This window comes from Meles meles, chromosome 6 (genome assembly GCF_922984935.1).
Source record: "Meles meles chromosome 6, mMelMel3.1 paternal haplotype, whole genome shotgun sequence".
Classification (NCBI taxonomy): Eukaryota; Metazoa; Chordata; class Mammalia; order Carnivora; family Mustelidae; genus Meles; species Meles meles.
In genome coordinates this window covers 103,007,713-103,029,615 of record NC_060071.1, presented here as the reverse complement: position 1 = coordinate 103,029,615, position 21,903 = coordinate 103,007,713, and the positions used below count along the sequence as shown (strand labels likewise).

Genomic DNA, 21,903 nt, shown 5'->3' with positions numbered 1-21,903 from the left:
ACTGTTTTATAGTTTTCAGCATACAGATTCTGTACATAATTTGTTATCCATATTTTATTTATATGTAAGTATTTGATTTTTTGGAGCTATAATAAGTGGTATAACTTGTTTCCAGTTGTTGTTAGTGTGCAAATACTTAATTGACTTTTGTATGTTAACCTTATATGTTGCATCCTTGATAAAGTTACTTAATGGTTCTTGGGACAGCTAGATTATATTTAAATTATAAACTGGACAGTTTTACAAGTTGGTTTTTATTTTTTGGTTTGGGTTTTTTTTTAGTTTTAGGTGAAATGTCAAATCTTAAATCTTGAATGTGGTGAAATTTTATTTTCTTCACTTTTCTTTAAGCAGTATACATATTTAGTAGTTTTGCTAATAGTTACATGTTTGTGTAGCCTGGTGATAGAGGTATCAACCAAAACTAATTTCAGAGAGGGAGTCTTGTTCTTCCTTCTTTTTGTAATTAAATTTTAGTAATACTGGCTAGTTTTATGAAAATTCTTACTTATAATTATAAAATCATGAATTTTAACAGAAGAGTATAATTAGGATAGTTTATTTTGTGACTATTTCACAGATACCATAATTTTTAGCTTTGAATAATTGTTCTATTTCTTCTTTTTCTATCTTTCTCCTCAGGTATTGGGAGAGTTGCTGCTACATCTTTAGGAAATTTAACTAACCATGGTTCTGAAGATTTACCTCTTCCTCCTGGCTGGTCTGTGGACTGGACAATGAGAGGGAGAAAATATTATATAGATCACAACACAAATACAACTCATTGGAGCCATCCTCTTGAGCGAGAAGGACTTCCTCCAGGATGGGAGCGAGTTGAGTCATCAGAATTCGGAACCTATTATGTAGATCACACAAATAAGAAGGCTCAATATAGGCATCCCTGTGCTCCTAGGTAGAGTATCAATTTTATTTTCAACTTTTTTTTTTTTTTCAACTTTTTGTTTTGAGATTGTCTAATGTTAGATTTTGAGCTCATATTTTCATCATAGAGAAAGGCGCCCTAAAGTTTGATATTTGAAGGCTTATGACATTTTTCTTTGAATTTGTATTTAGTAATGATTTGGTAAGCATATTTTAGTAATAATTATAAAAAATTTTTAAAACAACCTCAAAAACACAATCAGTATATGTATGATCAGATTCTATTTTAATATACCAGAATGTTTGTTTATTGTAGATACCCAGAAATTGAAATAATTAAAACCTCTGTATCTTTCCATTTAAATTTCTATAAATAATACAGACCTCCCTCCTAATTTGTCAAAATATACTTCTGAATTATAGCATCTTTGTTTTATTCAATTTCTGACTTTTTACGTTCTGTTTCTTACTGTTGCCAGGCAAGAAAGTGAAAACTGGAACTGTACAAAATATCCCAGATGTGTTCAATAAATGTAACCAGTGATCCTTTGGGCTTATAAGTAGCTCTCAGTATGTCCAGACTTTTAGCCCTGTGAATATTATAGCCAGTTGTCATGTGTAGCTATTGAGCACTTGAAAGGTGGTTAATCCAAATTGCGGTGTGCTGTATATGTAAATGTAAAATACACACACAGGATTTCAAAGTACATAAAAAAAACTAGTTCCAGCCTAGTCATGAAATTACAAATAAATTCCTGTTAACTACCTCTGAGCCATAAGATTTAAAATGGGTAGAATATCATCAACATGTTGATAGGTGTTCTTAGTATCATTTAGCATAATATGATCTTCAGTTATAGCAGACTTCTGCATTTTTTAAAACCATTAAAATTGTTATGAAAATACACTTTAATATTACCACCTAGAAAATTAAGCTTTATCATTATTGTGTCATTTTATTTTACTTTTTAAAAAAGATTTTATTTATTATTTATTTGACAGACAGAGATCACAAGTAGGCAGAGAGGCAGAGAGAGAGGAAGAGAAGCAGGCTCGCTGCCAAGCAGAGAGCCGGATGTGGGGCTTGATCCCAGGACCCTGGGATCATGATCTGAGCTGAAGGCAGAGGCTTTAACCCACTGAGCCACCCAGGTGCCCCTATTGTGTCATTTTACATATTTGAATTTATTCATTCAACTTGGAAAAGTTTCTTTTCCCAGCGATTCCATTTAGTGGTATTCAGTCAGTGTTAATTGAATAGCTGAACTTGTCATCACTTCAAAAGAGCCAGACCAACTTCTCTTTCTGTGTTGGGCTCTGGTCTCTTTGCCTACTCTCTAAACCATTTCAGGCAAGCTGCTGGCCTCCATTTTCAGGCCTGTGACCTGAGAGTAATTTAGAGTCCTCCTCTGACCTGATCACAGTTCCCATCAAGGGCAGGGATGAATTTCACTTAATCCCTGCTGTGTCCCAGCATCCAACACACAGGCAGGCACATAGTGGGAGTGCAACCAGGTGTTTGCTGACAAAGAATGATGGAAAATGCAAAAAAAAAAAAAAAAAAAAAAAACTAAACATGATTACAGATTGTTATCACCAGGTGGCAGAAGACTTTGTGGTCCAGATAACCAGATTTGAGAGTATATTGAGCTGACTTTTCTGTTTATCATCAGTAACCTTACATTATTATAGAATTGTTATAGTTTACAAGGCATTTTCACAATTTGCTACTCTTCCCAGCTCTGTAGACATTAACCCGGAGAGAACAAACATCTTTCTTAAGCTCACATAGATAGTATTAATAACTATTTTTGATTGTCTCTATTATGCTAATCCTTATACAGAACACTTGACATACTAGCTCATTTATTGTTGAGAAGAATCATCTTTGGTATGAATTTATTCCAGTTTTACAAATAAGAAGTCTGAAGCTTAGAGAAGTGAACTGGTTTTGCCCACATTCATATAACTTGTGAAGTAGCCAAACTGAGGTTAAAAACCTCAGGCCTGACTTCAAAGCCTCAGTTCTTTTCCACCCCTGAGTTGTGCTGTCAAAGGATATTTCACTTTGTACCTACTTAGTACTTACTTATGAAAGAAGAGATAAGTATAAAATTGCAGTGCCATCTGGACATTGATCTTTAAATTGTTAATCACAGCCTAACAATTATTTTAATCCTAGTTTAGTATTGCAGTGACCTTTTCTGATATACACAGAAATATTGATGTTTGGAGCAGGCTCTTCCGGTTTTGTCTCCTGTTCTGGAATAGATCATTTGGCCTTTCAAATTTCAGTCTTTAGGCTTCAAGTGGTTCAGTGCTTTTTCCCTTAGCATTTTTCCCATATAACTGCCTCCTCCTCTTGCTATTTTCTCTGTCCCACCGGTTGGGCTATTAGGACTAATTAAAAGCATGGTCTGTTTTTTCTTTTTGTTTTAAGTCTCTATGATTTAAAATAGGTTCTAGTCAACTCTAACTCAACTCTCCCATATGCTCTCATAAGTTGGTAAAAGCAGAAAATAGTTAAGGTGGATAATTCAATCACAGTTCTCATTCCCACTGTACTACATATTCCAAATCCCCTTTTCAGCCTACAGGAGGAAGAAAGTATCCATTCTCATTTTGAGAGAAACTGTCAACCTTTCCAGTATAAATTTACAGCTAATTACTAGTTATTACTGAAAATTATTATTTAAGTTTTAAGCCTCAGTATAAAGGTAATAATTAGCTCCAAATTTTTTATAGCTTCCTTTTAAGTTCCTTGAAAAGAATAAATACCACACAGAAGAAATCTCTTAAAAATATGTAAAGATTTTGGGCACCTGTGTGGCTCAGTTGGTTAAGTATCTGACTTTGGCTCAAGTCATGATTTCTGGGTTCTGGGATTGAGCCCCACTTTGGGCTCCCTCATTAGGGGCGAGTCTGCTTATCCCTCTCCCTCTTCCCCTCCTCCCAGTTGTCCTCTCTCAGTCTCTCAAATCCTAAAAAAAAAAATTGTAAATATTTAGTTTGGGTTTATATTCATCTCTAGTGACCTACTAGTTTCCAAAAGAAGGTGTATTTTACTTCATCTTATGGTGTGGTTAAAAAAAAAAAAAAGACTTCTGTGTTTTTTTTAGGTGGTAGAAAGAGTTCAGTTTGGGCAAGAGGCACATTGAAAAACATGTAAATATTATTTGTTCTTTACAATTTCTTGTTTAGATTTAGAGTCTTTATCCTGATGAATGTCGATTCTTTTTTTTTAGTGTACCTCGGTATGACCAACCCCCTCCTGTCACATATCAGCCACAGCAAACCGAAAGAAATCAGTCCCTTCTGGTACCTGCAAATCCATATCACACTGCAGAAATTCCTGACTGGCTTCAGGTTTATGCTCGAGCCCCTGTGAAGTAAGTGAATTTTCAATATAGTTTTGTTGAGGGGTGAGTGGAACCAAAGTCTCTGGGCTGCTTAACCCACATAGCACTTGTGTTTTTTCTCTTAATTTTGGGCTTCTAAAAATTATTTTACTTGAAGGTTTATCACAGCTTATAAAGTTTGAAAATCATTGACTAGAAATGTAAGTTCTGCAAACATTTACTGATTCTTCACTTTCTTTGTATGGAGACCTGTGTTATATTAGGGGTATAATAAGCTTATGTCCTCATAGGGGAGATTAACTTGTAAATAAGTGATACATACCGTGTGATAAAAGGACAGACCCAAGGAAGTCCAAGATAAAAGGATGAAGCAGCAAGACACATGGGATAATACAGGTAGTGGCTGCAAGTTCTGGGATGAGATGATTTGAGTTCACGGATACCTTTTAGCTGTGTAACCCCTTGTAGAGTGCTTAACTTGATTTTGTCTTCTGTAAATTGGGGGTAGGAATAGTGCCTACTCTTAAGGTTATTAAGAATTCGATAAAATAGTGCATCTAAAGTATTTTTATGATAATACCTTGCACATTAAGAGAGCTTAGTAAAGATGATGATTCTTGGGGGTAGAGGTATAGAATAGTGGTCAAGATCACTCAGGAAGGAAACGGAATCTGATTTCTGGCTTTATCACCTGCATACTGAATGACCTTGAGCAAGTCACTGAACTTAGATCCAAGTTTTTTCCTCTCTACTGAGCTATGGGGGTTAAGTGATCATGCATTTTCAAGCACATGGCATGGTGACTGCTTTGCATAAGCACTTAATAGGGCTGCTTATGATATGACTGGAGCAAGGAAAGCTTCACTGGAGAAGAAAATACGTGGGCTAGTTTTTAAAGATGACTGTGAATTTGCCAGGCTCATTGAGGATATTTACTGGGTTACATAGTAGGCACTACTCTTGAAATACAATTGTGAATAAATGAAAGCTGCCTCAAAGAACTTTTCTATTCTGGGAAAACAGAAGTAAATACTCAGATCAATAGCCCAACATGATAAAGATTAATAACACTGGTATATACAAAGTGCCATGGTTTCAGAAAAGAGAGTTTTTGAAAGCAAATAGTTACTGATTATCCAGTGCTTCCTGTTTGTATCTTATGATGCTAAACTTTTACGTATGTTATCTCATATAGTCTTTCCAAAAGCCATTTTACAGTTTAAAAAAAATGGAGGCTCTGTCTTTGCTAAGAAAATACAACTATTAAGTGGTAGATTTTTGAACCTTTATCTCCAGTTTCAAGGATCATACTCTTAATTTTTGTCATTAATAACTTATTTAATAAATATATACTGAGCAGCTATTAAATTCTTGTTAAACTTTGCTAGGCATTTCATATATGATTGCATATACTTTTAACAACTCTGTAAGGTAATATTTAGTTCCTGATTTTTGTAGCCTTACTCTTTCTTTTTTGTATTTCAGAAACCAAAATTAATAGCATAAAATAGCCCAAAGAAGAGTTTTAGATAGTTTAAGATGATTGGACAGTGAATTTGGGAAAAAATTAAATCTTTGATATTAAAAAAAAAAAGGAATGTAAAACCTTTCATACATACTTTTTTGAAATAGTAACTCTTTTCCATAATTTTAAAGGATGATCATTGAAACAAAATTTGCAAGGGGTTAAGCCAACTCTGATCTAAATTTTTTTACCATATTATGTACTTACCAACTGTGTGTGTAAGTGGCGGGGAAAGGGCTTATGTGTATGCCTTTAGCCTAGTGATTTTAGAAGTTATCTTTCTTGCTTAGAGCCATTTGTTTTTATTAGCGTCATTTCAGGCTTTTAATTTGAATGGTTGGTTACCTTAAGGATAGGTGTCATAATTATTTGATTATGATTCACTTATTTAGGCCAGATTAACATTCTTATAAAGCTAATGGTCATTTACTATGAGTTATTTATTAATTTTTGGCCAACGTAAACATTCTTCTTGGTCTGCAAATTCACAGTTGTTAATCTTTGGTGTGATGTGGAGACAAAACCATCTTCCAGGGTTCTAGTCCCAAAGCATTGGTTCTTCTTTTCCAAGTCAAATTTAAGCCCTGACACTGTAATTTTTAAGATTTTAATTATAGATATTATTTTACAAGAGATAAACCATGATTTTCAAAAGTTTCATTTTAGTTTACTTGAAATTAGGTACACATTTATCCATAGACATTTACCTTGGTTTGGTGTCTGGGATAACCCACGGCAGCCTCTTCATCTGATCCTATCCATACAGTATGGAAATGGAGTAAGGAATGATAACAGATGGACTTTTCAAACCCGTTTTCCATCTCTTCTTTCACTCTTTTTTTTTTTTTTAAGATTTTATTTATTTATTTGACAGAGAGAGAGATCACAAGTAGGCAGAGAGGCAGGCAGAGAGAGAGGGGGAAGCAGACTCCCTGCTGAGCAGAGAGCCCGATGCGGGGCTCGATCCCAGGACCCTGAGATCATGACCTGAGCCTAAGGCAGTGGCTTAATCCACTGAGCCACCCAGGCGCCCCTCTTCTTTCACTCTTGATGCCACTTGACCTACCAGTATGTGTAGTCTTTGTTCACATACTGATTTTATGCCATATATAATATGTATGTTTACATTTTCCTTAAATCTGGAACAATATATGCCCAACTGTTAAATTTTCTTATTTCTGGGAGTTGGTAAGTTTGAGGAGGGTTATTCTTTCTACTTTATAATCATCACTAGAAATAACATAAAAGCTTTCCTTTTTGGGGAAAAAGATCATACTTAAGTGGACTTCCTTGCTGCTTATGAAAAGAACAGACTCCCAAAGATTATAGCCCTTTCCACTCTGGTTCTGTGAGCTTTAAAACTTTAGAAATGAGCAACTTAGTTTTTTTTCCAAATAGGTCAGGACTCTCAAAATGAGCCAGACTGAAACAAGAGCAGGTACTTCTTTACTGCTTAAAAACTTAAAACGAGAGGTTTAGGTACGTGTTGCTTTTTAATTGGTCCAAAATTTTTGTCTCTAAAGAAGGTGGAAATGGTTAATATTGTTATCAACAAAGGATGAGATGTTATTTGTGAATTAGATAAGGGAGAATCATTTACTTAACAAAAGGAAAAGTTTTAGTCAAAAAACTAGCATGTTTTTTCCTTTTGCTAAAAATTGCCAATCTTCTAAGTTTCTGAAATCTTAAAATTTTAAAATTCTGTCTCTTTTTGCATATACTTCCAAACTTGACTTAGATTATAGCCTAAATTTTTATTTATGAATTTAAGTAAAGCTTAAATTTTAATATTCCTGAAGCTGCTCACAAAAGTCTATAATGCATCATAAAAGTGTAGTCAAGCTGAACTACAGGATAAATGATAAGGTTAGTATACAACGGGAAAAAGACCATCAAGAATGTATTTATTTCATACACACACACCCCAACATCAGTCCCAACAGTGCTGTGGCATGGATTGTATTTTATTCCTATGGCTTGGCAGTCTTGCAGCGTCACCATTACCCCAGCTCTGGGTGAAGGCAGAAAGGAAGAGTGGGCACACGGTTACAGGAGGCAGGCATGGGCAAGGGACTTAGGCTGCATCGTGATCACTGGAAATAGCAGCACTTTTGGCTCCTTAAAGACTGCATCCGCTGAAGTGTGAACACATTATTCGTAGGATTATAGCAATTGATGTTTGCATATATGGGCTATTTATAAGTAGAACACTGCCCTAGGAAAAACAGTTTAAGTGCTACAATAAGCATAGGCTACTGAAATAGTTTATAGCCTATTTTCTGAATGATTTACCTGTGGGTGTATGTGTGTATTTTAAAGATTTTATGTATTAGAGTGTGCACATGAGCACATGAGTGGTGGGGAGGGAAGAGGGAGAAGCAGACTCCCTGCTGAGCAGGGAACCCTAGGCAGTACTCAGTCCCAGCACCCTGCGATCATGAAGGCAGATGCTTAACCAGCTGAACCACCCAGGTGCCCCACCTGTATATATATATTTTAAAGATTTATTTATTTGAGAGAGTGAGCACATGGTGGGAGGAGCAGAGGGAGAAGGAGACAAGCAGACTCCCCACTGAGCAGGTAGCCCAACACCAGGGCTCAGTCCCAGGACCCTGAGATCATGACCTGGGCCCAAATCAAGAGTCTGATGACACTTAACCATCTGAGCCATCCAGGCGCCCCTACCTGTATACTTAAATGATAAGTGACTAAAAATTAAACCTGGCAAATCAGATGATTTGTCTAGTTAAGAAGAAAAGAATGGGGACAAAAAAAAAAAAAAAAGAATGGGAATTTTACATTTCTCCTAAAAAAGAAAACAAAACAAGCATATCAGGAAGTATTACATGAGAAGGAAAGTAATTCTGTAAAAATGGCAGGGGCAAGATTTTGGAAGGCACATGGGTACCTTTCATACTTTTCTCATCTGTGCCCTTCTAGAGCATGTTTTCTTTGTCCCAAATTTTCTGATTTTTTTGCTTCTACCCTTAATCCTATTTTTGATGCTAAATGCTGTGCTTGGGAAGTTAGAAAATGCCTAAAGTTTTTTTTTTTTTCCTTTTTATAAAACTTGAATGCTTATACAGAATGATGTTCATATCTTAAAACAAGTATGATATTTACCAATTAATCTTCTCTTTTTCCTTGCTAGAAAGCACAGATGATAAATAAGCCTTAATTTAAGTCTTATAGTTCAACAGGCATAAATTTAAGCATTTTGAATCAGTTGACATTGCTGAAATGCCCATAGAATTCTGACTCTAGAGGATTGAGATTTTTTGCTAGGATTAAGGAACTTGTTTCAAACAAATAAGATCTTAAGCTATATGAATAGCAGAGGTACTATGAAACAAAACTGTTACTTCATAGAGGCTCATTGAGTACTTCTTATGGTATCTCTAATTTATGTTGGAGTTTCCCACTAAAGAGAATATAAAACTTTCTACCAGATATACCTATTAACAGATTGTGGCACTGGAGTAATTAAGGGAGTAAATTTCGGATCCAACAAGATATATTTATCTTGTGGTCCTGCACATTGTGCTCCTGGTATTCTGGTTACATGTACCCAAGTTGTACAGAAATAGAAGTCAATGTGCCAGGCACAGTCTGACTGTTCATTGTTTACTCTTTCCCTTTTAAAAAAAAACATTTAAAAAAATATATTAGAGGATGTGGAATAAGATGTTAAATGAATTACCAAACAAAGGATCATGGGTAGGAAATACTATAAATGACTATTAAAAATAAATTTACTAGAATCTACAGTCAAAGCTCCTGATTATATCTGTAATATTTGAGGAGGGCAGTTTCAGTATCATACAGATGTATGACCTGCTGTCGTTCAAGTTCTTTATCTAATCTCAGCATTCAAACTATTACGCTGAAGTAATTTGGTCCATAACTCTGCCTTTTCATTTTTTGGTCACTAAACAGTTTTGCAAGAAATATATGTCCTCTTTCGATTCAGTTTTGTGATCTGTAAGATGGAAAAATTAGATCAGAATTATGTCTTCAGGCCTTTCAGTTCAGAGTGTAAATTACTCCTTTTTGTTGCATACTTACCTGTCAGTATGGGATCATCTTACCATTGAAGGAGGACTAAAAGGCCTTCTGAGATATATGTAAATACAAGTGAACATGAGTCCTTCCCCACATACTTCTACAGTCTACTGACTCTCATTTTGTAAAGAACTTATTCTTCCCTTTCTGCTTGATTTTGTTTTAATACTGTATACTCAAACTCAGGAAAAGAGCCCATGTATGATGGTTCCTGTTCATTCCTCTTTTATTTAGTTCCTTGTCTGCTGTAGTGAACCGCATTCCTCAGAAAGTTTTGTCAATGCTAATAACACAAGTGACTTTGCCCATTTTTGTGTATTGTCTTTGGGGATAATATGGTCTAAAGTATTCTTAACTTTCTGACAGTTAAACTTTAGGTGAACTTATGAATAAGCGTAGAATATGTATTCTTCTGAAATTAAGGAACCACAGTGGTTTGAAGTCCGTGTTCATTGTTGTCTAATGTTAATAGTATAATAATTGATAGAGAAATTATTTTTTTAATTGAAGTAGTATCAGCAGTTCTTTCCCTCAAAAAGTAGTATATTTAAGTTAACAACTCCGTTATTTTTAATTAAAGCATTATGGTTTGTTTAGACATAATAAAATTGATCTTTATAAAAATAGATCAGTTTGTTGCTGTAAATACATATGTATGTGTTGTGAACATATGCATGATTATGTTTTAAAACAGATATGACCACATTCTGAAGTGGGAACTCTTCCAGCTGGCTGACCTGGATACATACCAGGGAATGCTAAAGTTGCTTTTCATGAAAGAACTGGAACAGATTGTTAAAATGTATGAGGCCTACAGACAGGCTCTTCTCACAGAATTGGAAAACCGCAAGCAGAGACAGCAGTGGTATGCCCAGCAACATGGCAAGAATTTTTAAGTTTATTTTTTAAAAATAAAATTTAAGTTTTGTAAGGGCTTTAAAATATTTTCTCAGATAAAAAACTGCAAACAAATACTTTGGTTAATAAAGGCAGCTTTTTGGAAATTATAAAATTCTAATTTTACATGTATTTTGTTATTAAAAATATTTTATTGAGCAAAAAAATTATCATTTTAAGAGCCGACACACCAAACACTTCTAAATGCTATATATTAGAAACTGCTTTGAATATTCTCAGTGGAGAAAAACGCAGCAAGAAATGTCTCATTATAACCAGATATTAAATAAGAAATCATCACTTAGTAAACTTTTCAGTAGCAGTATCTTTCTTTAAAAAATGGAAAACCTATGCAGTATTTAAAAAAAAAAAAAAAAAGGTGTATTGCTTTCATGTGGAATAGTGCCTGGAATCAGGTGGTTTAAATGTTACCATTGTGCAGTTCAAAACACAAAATGGGATTTGGGACCTTAATTGTGATAAATGTTTGTATATAATGTATAGGGTTCCCTTCCAAAACATAAAGAACCCCTTTAAAACGAGAACCTATCTTTTGGTATTAAAGGATAAAAGGCCTTTAATTTTTTAGGAACAAATATAGGCACTAAAGTCTTAGCTTGTATGGGAAAGGTGTGTACAGCACTCAAAAGTTGCTGTCATTTCCTTACTTTTGACCGGGGCTCTTAAAGCATTTAGTTAGCATGGCTCTAATGAGACAGTGGAGGGTTCCCAACAGCATATGGCACACTGCCAACCCAGCAGATTGGGTTGAGCTGCCAAAAATGACAATCAGGGATTCATTAAGAAATCTTGGTCATTAAATTGATTTTACGTATTTTTTATCTTCTAAGGATTTGTCACAGAACTTTAAAACCTACCATTTCCCTCCCAGTTTTTTTTCCTTTTAATAGTGAAGACATTGTTCATTATTAGTGCAGTACAATTGATGACAGAAATATTTATGGCACTTTTAGCCTATAAATCTCTAGAATTCTGTGAATTTCAACATTATTTGAAGTAGTTACATTTACATGTATTGTAAATATGTAAATATATTTTTAGTTTAGGTAATCTTTGAAAGTACAGAGCACTCCCAGTTAGTTACCAGTGAGTTTGAATTCATAAAATGTTGAAAATGTTAAATGTTTGATTTTATATAACAAGCTTATTAAATATATTTTTGTGGAAACTAAATGTGTCATGTTTGAATCCATGTTTTTAACGTAGTGTTCTAAATATCTGATTTTTCCATTCAGAAGGTTCAAAAGCAAAGGATGCAGTGTATAATGAAAGGATATTGAAAAATGAAAATAAGCTGGTAGAATTTTATCAGTTGGAAAAGTTATTTTTCAGAGCATGTAATCAAACTTTCTAGGGTGTAAGCTATTATGTCTTATGAACTCTCACATACTCTTCTATCTTAATCATTCTTTCCTGTTACTCATTACCTTTGTATTACTGTTTAATTTAAACCTGGCTAAGCCATTCCTAAGGAAGTTAGAAATTACTATTTTAGAGCTCCCAGATTATAGAATGGCTGGTTTAAAAGAACTGAAATTTACCAAAAAAAGGGATTAGTGTATGCTAAGTTTCTTGAAGTGGAAACTCAGATTTGTAATGGTGTCAACACTGAAGAAAATGCATTTTTAATTTTAAAAAGAGAGATAAACCTTTATCATTCTATATCAGTACCTCCCAAACATTTTCCAAATTCAGTAAGCATTTGTTTTTAATATTAGGAACCAGAGTAAACTTTAATAATAGTTCACATGTTAAAAGAATAAACTTATGAAGAATACATTTCTTTGTGTACCAAATGAAAAAATATACAATGCAGTGAAACTCAAGTACATATACAAAGTGATTTTTTTTGTGCATTTTTGATCAAGAAGTTTATATTCTATATTAAATCATAATATAAAAGAAGCACTATTTAGTTTTTGATAAAGCAACTGAAAAGCTCCCAAATGTCTTTAAAAATAAAAGCTTGTGGTATATATAAGATGATAGAGATTGAATCAAGCCTGTTGAGTCATTACGCTATGCTTAAATGGATGACTATGTGAAATAATTTAAAAACTCTCCTGTAGAAATTAAATGAGCATATCCAAACATGGAGTAATATTACTACACGGTTTAATTATAACCCAGTAGTAGAATTTAGTAAATTCAAGCAGAACACATGTACTGTCATCATAGACAAACACTTCAAAATTATAACAGCATATTTGAAGACAAAATTAAGAAACCATACATGTTAACAAAAATGATACAACCATGCATACATACATCTGCTTATTAAACACCGAAGTAAAAGAACTAAACCATTTTGAAGTTTTCAGAGGAGCTTGGTATTTTACTCTGTCCTGATAGAAGCACTTTGAATGTTTGCATGGAGACATCAAACTGAATATTTAACTGACAATTGGTCATGCACCTGTACTTCTAAAATTTTGGATTACATTTTCTTCTTTTCTGATTGCTCAGTAGATTCTGACTTCGGTGCAGGAAAAGCTTGATGATACAGATGTCTGTGGGTTGCTGCTGCACTGTAAAGCTTGTATAAAGCCTAGAGATACAAGAATCAAGATTATAAACACAGATGTAAAATTTTTCCTTCGAATGTAAATAGCTTATGGCACTATATAATTAGCGTGCTAAATGTGGAATTTTTATATCATTAGCCTATTTAGGATATAAATTAATAGCTAAGAATCTTAGAACTCAAAACTATTTTCGCTTCTCCAGTGTGTGTATGGATTGATCTTTGTGGCAAATAGTTTATTCTCAGACTGCATTTCCTTTGACTTTGCACACCTTTTGGAGCAGGGCTTCCCAAACACTGTGCTCCAGGGATGTGTGAGAACTCATATCTTAAATATTACCAGTTTTAGAGGAATTTAACTTCTGACTGCCAATAGCTACCTTATTAGACACAGCTAGACCACTTGCTATCTGGGCTTCCTTACAAGTTTTTCAGAATGGGACCCTTTTTTTCCTCCATTATTTCCTGATACGATCAGGAAATATGCCAGTAAGTACATATGTTGCCCCTCCTCTTGCCACACTGGGATCATTCATTTAAACATTCTCTTCCCTTGTTTCCATTACTTGATTTGGATCTTACAAAACGTTTTTCAGAAATATTACCTCAGAAAAGCCTTTTCTCATAAAGCTGTGATTGTTGACAGTGTTTGAGTCATAGGAATTTTTATATATTACTTTACCTAAGTGTCCATAAATATTTTGGTCCTTTTCCCCCTCAGTGAATGTCTAAGATTTATTGTCTCTTCTGGCTTTCATATATTGAACACTCAGTTAAAATCAGCTTTTCTGAGGTGATTCTGGAGTCTATAAAGAGTCTGAATATTTTTAAAAGGTTGATATCCTTTCAATAGTAACCAATGCCCAGGAAATTCCATTAATTTTTATCTTTTTGAAGTCCTGATAGCTGTTTTCTTAAGTCTGAATAATACCATCATCAGTTCTGTGAATACACATTGATGTAACATGGTATTGCCCTAGCTGTATCATACTCCTAACATTCAACTTAGATTGTTTTTACTTCTTTAATGAATTTGTTTTACTGAATTTTACATAAAATATTTCTCTATTGACTTGTATTAAATGTATCACTGGTATGGATTAGAGGACTCCGGTTGTATGTAACAGCAGAAACTGAGGAAAGAAGGATGTGCTATCTCAGTAGCTGTTTGAGATCAGTTTTGCTTCCTGAAGATGACCAGAGTAACTCTACAGAGGTCAGTTTTCTTATGTAACAAAGGATTCTTTCCTCGTTTTGCCCATGTCCAGTAGGAGAAATGAACCCAATTTACAGGTTGGTCTGAGGAATGCTCAGAAAGTCACACTTTATACTGGCCTGGGACCTGCTTAACTTGGTGAAAGTAACTGTCACTCAAAAGCCTGAGTTAAAAACATCTCAAGGATTGTAGCTCCACTTTGAGACTCTCTACGAATTAGGTTTTCTCAAGATTCATAATGATATTTTTATCTCACTATGCAGTAGAGCAAAATGCACAATGTTGGAGCTTAAGAATTTTGGAATTTTCTACACATTCAAGAAATAAAACTTTTATAAAACAGGATATTCTTGACAATCAACTCTTATGTTTCATATGCAGATCAAATCATATAAGATGTTGGGAATAAGTAAAATATTTTAAACCCATATTAAAAATTCACAGCTAAAATTGTGAATCTTAGAAGAACAAAGGAGCAGTTGTGCCCAAAGTTTTTTTTTTAATTTAAGTTCAATTAATTAACATATAGTGTATTACTAGTTTCAGAGGTAGAGGTCAGTGATTCATCAGTTGTATATAACACCCAGTGCTCATTACATCCCAAAGACTTTCTAATCCATTAATGGCTAGTTGGTTTATAAAATAATAAAGTTTATAGCTCTCAATTAAAAAAAAAATTTAACTTACCTCATTTGTACTTCCCTGTGGCAAAGACAGTTTAAAAGGGAAAAAAGAAAAGTATATATCCTGCTTCATTAATAGCATTATGATACTTCAACTTTGTTTACAGTATTTCTGAGCATTTAAGAATACTCCTACACATCTTTTCAGTTCAGATTACATATTATATCTGAATCTTTTGAAGAACCCAATTCTATATTCCTCAGAGGGTTCAGCATCATATTCTACGAAGGCTTTGGGATTTACCTCAAATAGCCCTTCTTTAGTCTTCTAAGGTTGAGGAGCTATTTGAGACAGTGGCTCAGAGGATCCAGTTTTTAATTCATGCTTTACCCACAGTGCTACCATTAGTTTATCTTAACTAGATTCTTCAAAGGCATATGGTAAATTCATTAGTTAAAATTCCACTCTAAAGAGTATATGTGGGTATAAATGCTTGGGGAATTGTAGCTATTAACTTGCTACCTGCAAAACAAGTTCAAAAGTCTTACCTGCAAAACATAAGTTCAAAAGTCTTACCTCCAAAAGTTTATGAAGAATCTCAATTTTGACTTCACTAAATGCCCCTAAATTTTCATGATGTAACTGAAGACACTTCCAGAATGACAGTGAGTTCATTATCGCTCTAGGTGTGTTTATAATTGTCTTCCCTATCCATCAATTATTTGAACAATGGACCGCAGTGACCCTGACTCTAGGCTGTGGTTAACTGAAACACAAAGGACCACTAGCCCATGAGCAGCTGATCCAGAGGTTGACCTGGACTCGTGCTGTGGCCGGTACAAACACCTACTTCAAATAGAGACAATCTGAAATAATCAGATCTTGCTTTTTAGGAGTTTATACTAAAAGAGCTAGTGATACAACCACTTAATGCTAGTGGTTCACATACATTCCCTTCCAAAACCAACATGAATCAAATGATAAGTTTTAAGTACAAACTAATCTTAACACATAAACAAGTCGCAGTCCACTCAGTAAAAACTCAGCTGTGCTTTCTCACACATCTCTTTAATAGCTTTAACTTTTAGGATAAATAAAAGTAGAAAGCAAAACTGCCTAATCCACGTATATTTGAAACACTGAATGTTAATTGGAAATCGGTTATGTAGGACTTCACATATCGTATTATAGTCGTTTGTATCTGGCCATCTTGACAGCTTCTAAAGCTCTTGAAGACTGGGGCCCAAGTCAGGTTCACCTGTTCAGTTCTAACACCTAACATTGTGTCTGGTACATAGTGTGCTGCAGTCAGTTGAAGAGGGTAAAAGTACTCTTACCTGGTCCCACAAGGCTGCAGCCACCTGGTCTATTACAGCCCCCAGCTCTCGGTATTCTCCGGAGTAGCGGATGTACGCCCAGGTGCACAAGGTGATCAGAGTCAGTCCCATTATCATATTGCATAGGCTAGCTATGATGTCCAAACCAATGAATCCAGTCACACCAGCAATCACGTACGTGATAAAGATGACAACAAACAGTGTGGCTGGGGTACGAGCTGCATGGAAGATATTTTTGCTATCATTGTGCTTGATATACTGGATGTAAAGTTCATCTATTTCACTCTCCAACTGTTGAAGGTAACGCCGGCTAAATTCCTCCCCACCCATCTTCTTCACCCCTCGGAATAGCTTCACAGATTCTTCCTTAAGCTCCAAATGTTTGGCCTGTAGGTCATTAGGTGCCAGAAATGGTTTGTCACCACCACAGATCTGTATCAGAGAGAAGTGCCATTTATGCCATGCAGGGTAAAATTAGCAACTGTACCATAATCTTCCACTTAGCTAGTTGAATTTGTTAGAACACAATAATCAGAAGGAGTTTACATATATATTTTATCAGCCCACATCTTTGCACAGTCCGTATCGGGCATGACCGTAAGTGGAACCAGTATTTTATAGATGACTTACATAAAGCCATTCTTAATTTTTTTTTTCTTTTTGACCTGGGAAAAAATATCCAAGACTTAATCCAAGTTCCTCAAGATGAAAAGGCATGATTCAAAGTGAACTGCAAACTGAGTGCATTCACAGAATGAACCCAAAATCAAATTACTTACATACAAGATCCTCTGGGAAATTTATTGTAACTGTACTGAAGTATTTTTGGCCAATGAGGTTTAACTTAATAGCAGTGCTATAAAACTCAAAAATAAAATTAGGAAAAACATGTCTTTGGCAGTTTCACTGATTGTGTTTGAATGGAGCCTTTTCACAATATAGTCTTCAGGAGACTAAATGGAAGCATATTCAGTGTTCTTGAACTACGTTTTCAGTTTTTTCCAAAGTTACAAGGGAAATGTCAGTTACCCATACCTTTCACTTTGGTTATTTGAGATTTAACTTATATAAAGCGTACTCTCATTCTAGTTACCCTTTACTTATGTTGTGAACTCCATTCCATAAACTGTATTACCCTTGACTCTTAAGACTCCACCAGTTTTGGATGTAATTTATAATATATAACATTTTCAGGAGAAAAACCTATCATATTAGTAGATATGTACAATAATTATTAGATGCATCCTAATTTAGAATATTAAAAAGAGGAAATGCAGTATGTAGAAATATTAGCCCTTAGAGTCTAATTTCTTTTTTTCCTAATGGGTTTTTTAGTTTTGTTTTTTATTTTTGAGAGAGAGAGTGTTCGGCGGGGGTTGGGGAGGTAGGGGACGTGGGCAGAGGGCCAGAGGGAGGAGGAGGAGAGGAATCTTAAGCAGGCTCCATGCCAGCACAGAGCCCAAGTTGGGGCTCCATCTCACAACCCTGAGATCACAGGACCTGAGTCAAAACCAAGAGTCGGATGCTTAACCAACTGCGCCACTCAGGCAACCTAATGGGTTTTCAGAGTTAAGATAGAAATACTGAAATTGTTGCATGAAGGGAGGTGTAGCGAGAGGGTAGCACATGTTATTTTAGTCACTAGAGCTTATAATAGTGGGAAGATGTGGCCAAAAAAAAAAAAGTAATATAGAGGGAACACATTTAAAGTATGTTTTAAATTGTGCATACATAGTGTTCCTTTCCTAAAAAATACTTTAGGTATACAATAAATAGAAATGTGATATACATAAGCTGAGAAAGAGTAAGTCAAAGCCACTTCTTTGCATTTGCAGAGTAACTTGGAAGAAAAAAAAAAAAAGAATGAGCTCATGGAAGGAATACTGATTTTACTTAAAACATAATTTAAAATATTTAATTCTTACCTCTTCCATCTTTTTGTTGTATGTATCCTTGGCAGTTGCCACGGCGGCTAAATTGTTAGCTTCTGCTGTGGCCTTCGAACAAAGTACAAAGTATAATGTAAAATGGAATTCATATTTATTAAACCTTCATAGGCAATTCTCATTTCTGAGTATCATGTGCAAGAAATGTACAAGAACACAAGGTCATGAAATAATTTGAAGTACTAAAGTATTTCTACTACATTTTTTAAAATTTATAAAATTAAAAATTCAAAATACATAAAACAGAAGTTTACTCAGTAGTCCATAGTTACAAAAATGAATTTTCATTTGGAAGATTTTTTTCCTCTTAAATATTTTTAAGACTCTCACCACGTTGGGGTGGGAGGATCTATAAACCCAAACACATGGGAAATAATACACAGTACATTCTGTTTACTAATATATAGATAAACATGTCTTAAGTTTAAGGACTGATACTGATAGTACAATGTATCACTGATAACAAAAATGAACTATTAAGAACTTAAAGAAATTTTTTAATAAGTAAGGAGAAAGCTAGTTTCTCCTTTCGTAAATGTTTATTTGTAGAGACCACTGTTTTAAAACCTGGACCTGCTTTTCTACTTGGCACATGTGTGAACCTAAGCCACAGTGTGAGCCTGTTTTGTAAACCAGTGTTGTACAAAGAGAACGAAAAGCTGTGGTAAAAAGTGTCTGTATGTCAGTACGAGTGAAGCTCCTCTATGTATATACAAAAGTGTTTAGCTGAACACGCAAACAGTAGTTAATAGAAAAGATAATCTCCCAATAAATATTCCAATATTTTTATTTGCTAATTTTTGATGGCCAGATTGGAGCATATCTCCAGCCTAGAGAGCATAAAGCGAAAGAAAGCTTAGCTTTAGTGACAAGTATGTTTTAAAATGTCATGCCTCCTGCTTAGTAAGTACCTGTAACATGGATTTGGGATGCGGCAATTCTTCACCTTGATAGATCTTTATATAAGCCTTAAAAAGAAAAAAAAGAGACTCATGTTCAAGGAATTCCATTCAATATTTCTCCAATTCTGTTTAATTGTTTTCTAAGGTCTAAGGTCTAGCCAGTTTGGGGAACTATTATCTTTCTCATTTTAAATCCCCTCTTTCTTAGTTGTTCCTTTTTCCCGAAGTGCCCTTTCCACACAACAACTCTTGATAGCCCTACCTTTCTTAAAGGCTTAATTCATTGCCACCTCCTCTAAAACTTTCTCACATCCCTCTGCTAGGAGTAACCTTTCTTTTGCAGTCACTCACAGCCATTTGTACCTGCTGATGTCATAAGCTTTATGGAAGAGATTTCTGTAGGGGTCCTTAATCTCCCACTAAATTCTAAGCTCCTCCATAATGTTAGGCACAGAATTCAAATTTTAGTAGATAAATAACATGTCATTTATTGCAAAGAGTGAAGAAGGTTATACCACAGGAGGTATGTGACAGTATTTTAAATGACAAAAATGTGAATTTTAAAAATTGGTATTTTGGTCCTTGGGGCATCAGTCCACAAATTAGTTTGGTAGCTGAAATTCCCCCACTATATGTGGTTGGTTTAAAAAAAAAGTATTCAGGGGCGCCTGGGTGGCTCAGCCGGTTAAAGCCTCTGCCTTCGGCTCAGGTCATGATCCCAGGGTCCTGGGATCGAGCCCCACATCCGGCTCTCTGCTCCGCAGGGAGCCTGCTTCCTCCTCTCTCTCTGCCTGCCTCTCTGCCTACTTGTCATCTCTCTCTGTCAAATAAATTAAAAAAAAAAAAGTATTCAGTGCTACGTAAGGTAGACAAGTAAATGCAAATTTAAAATAATTCCACTTCAAATCAGTTCTTAGTGCAGAGAGAGAAATTGTGGAAAAATTTTCTCCAATAGGAAGGCAAAGTATAGCCCCTTGGAGAACATCTTCAGAATGAAAGTAAAATTCTATATAGCTCATAAGACTACTGCATGTTATGGATCTTGAGCAACACCTTCTCCCCCAACAATAAAAAATAGACTTTACCAACGCCTAGATATATTCATACTCCAAAATATATTTCTTTCAAGATAAAGTTTTCTTTAAAATTTAATTTCAGAAAGTAAGCTCCTCTTGGGAGTCTAAGATTTTTTTATTCTTATAGAGTCCTCATAACTTTGCCCCCATATTACAGAGTCTATAATTGGTTTGTTTCAAGTAGGAACTGCATTCTAAAACAATGCTCTAGAAATGAGAGTGATACCTTGAAGTACTCCACCAGACCTCGGCAGGTGATTTTGTTCCCATTGATCTCTTTAATATCTAGGCTCTCAGGACTAAGTAGCCAAGGAATGAGTATTTTCAGGTTTTTGATGAATTCATCATCTATTTCTACAAGTAAAAGCAAATTCATCATTATTTTAAAAAATCCAATCCAGTCCTCCATGCCATACAATAAAACATCCTTTGATTTCCTCCATTTCTTCCCCAGTGATAAAGCCTTCAATCAATTTCCCATCATCTAAATAAACAACTCCTGCAGCTCACTGTTCTTGGGTCAGTGCTCCTCCTTGCCTAAACTTCTACTGCTCGTCTTTAGTTCAATTACATATTGACTTACCCTCCACCCATAAAATAGCTTTCTTGATGTTAAATGTTAAGCAAATATCTTAAACCCTATTCACATAACCAGTATTCTGTACTTCAGTTTATTGGTGGTTTCATAAATGGGGAAAAGGCCAGATACTTACTTATTCCCTCCAGAAAATGTATGCCAAAATTGCTGTTTTTAGTGTACCCACCTTATGAAAAGTGTATAGAACTGAGTGAGGTGTAACTAGAACTCAAGTTCAGAAGGATAGGGATGGTGATGCCACCTCTGGTGGTGAAACTCACCAGTAGAAATTAACCTGGCAAGAGTAGGCCATGGAGACATATTGGAGGATGTCCGAGTTGTTTCCCTATCATGTTTAGGACAATTGATTACACATTCCCATGGTATAGCATTAGGCTTAAGCTTCACCTTACATATGTAAGACTTCAGAGGAGTCTTTTGAACACAATGATAATTTCTGAAATCATTATTTCAAAAGATGCGGAAAAATACATCTACATACAAAGCAAGGTATGTCCTAAAATTAGTAACAGCCTATAATGTTTAAAAATCTCAGTTTCAGCAGAGTCACTGAGTTTTCAGGCTTTGGGATTGGTGATTTCTGGCGTTTTAAGAATAAAGATTCAAACCATGTGATTGTGTTTGCATTTTCCTTGCTTCCTATTACAACCCGACTCTACACTGAAATACCAATTTACATAAGAATTCATGTCTCTCTTCTTTCCTTGCTGCTTTTATGAGCTGTAAGAGCATAATGTTGGAAACCCTTCAGACTTATTTTACTTCACGTTTTGTACACCTTGGAAATTTTAGTGCCCATCTTTTATGAGTACTTGTATAGTTTACTCAAATGTATTTTGCTGTTTGCATTGTACCAATTTTTACTGATAATTTTGCTTTGTATTATATTTTGATTTATTCAGATTTATTATTGTGGGGTTTGCTCTCTAGTTAG

At 34.9% G+C, this 21,903-nt stretch overlaps 2 protein-coding genes across 4 annotated transcripts in view; one reads left to right on the top strand and one right to left on the bottom strand.

Moving 5' to 3' along the window:
• Nucleotides 1–21,903, top strand: part of SAV1 (salvador family WW domain containing protein 1) — a 36,511-nt gene that overhangs the window by 12,684 nt on the left and 1,924 nt on the right. Inside the window, exons 3-5 of one of the 2 annotated variants that reach the window (XM_046009660.1) lie at nt 643–913; nt 4,128–4,271; nt 10,523–12,965. In XM_046009660.1, the coding sequence (XP_045865616.1) occupies nt 643–913; nt 4,128–4,271; nt 10,523–10,724 (617 nt within the window). In that variant the 3' untranslated portion in view covers nt 10,725–12,965. Of the gene's footprint in view, nt 1–642; nt 914–4,127; nt 4,272–10,522; nt 12,966–21,903 lie in introns of those variants that run through there. The other variant, XM_046009661.1, reaches the window with a different exon arrangement.
• The window catches only part of ATL1 (atlastin GTPase 1), a 65,820-nt gene continuing 55,618 nt past the window's right edge, over nt 11,702–21,903 (bottom strand). The window contains exons 9-14 of one of the 2 annotated variants that reach the window (XM_046009657.1): nt 20,598–20,725; nt 19,305–19,361; nt 18,373–18,444; nt 16,448–16,879; nt 15,174–15,188; nt 11,702–13,294 (exon numbers count right to left, since the gene is read on the bottom strand). In XM_046009657.1, coding sequence (XP_045865613.1) covers nt 13,184–13,294; nt 15,174–15,188; nt 16,448–16,879; nt 18,373–18,444; nt 19,305–19,361; nt 20,598–20,725 — 815 coding nt within the window. In that variant the 3' untranslated portion in view covers nt 11,702–13,183. The remainder of the gene's footprint in view (nt 13,295–15,173; nt 15,189–16,447; nt 16,880–18,372; nt 18,445–19,304; nt 19,362–20,597; nt 20,726–21,903) is intronic. The other variant, XM_046009658.1, reaches the window with a different exon arrangement.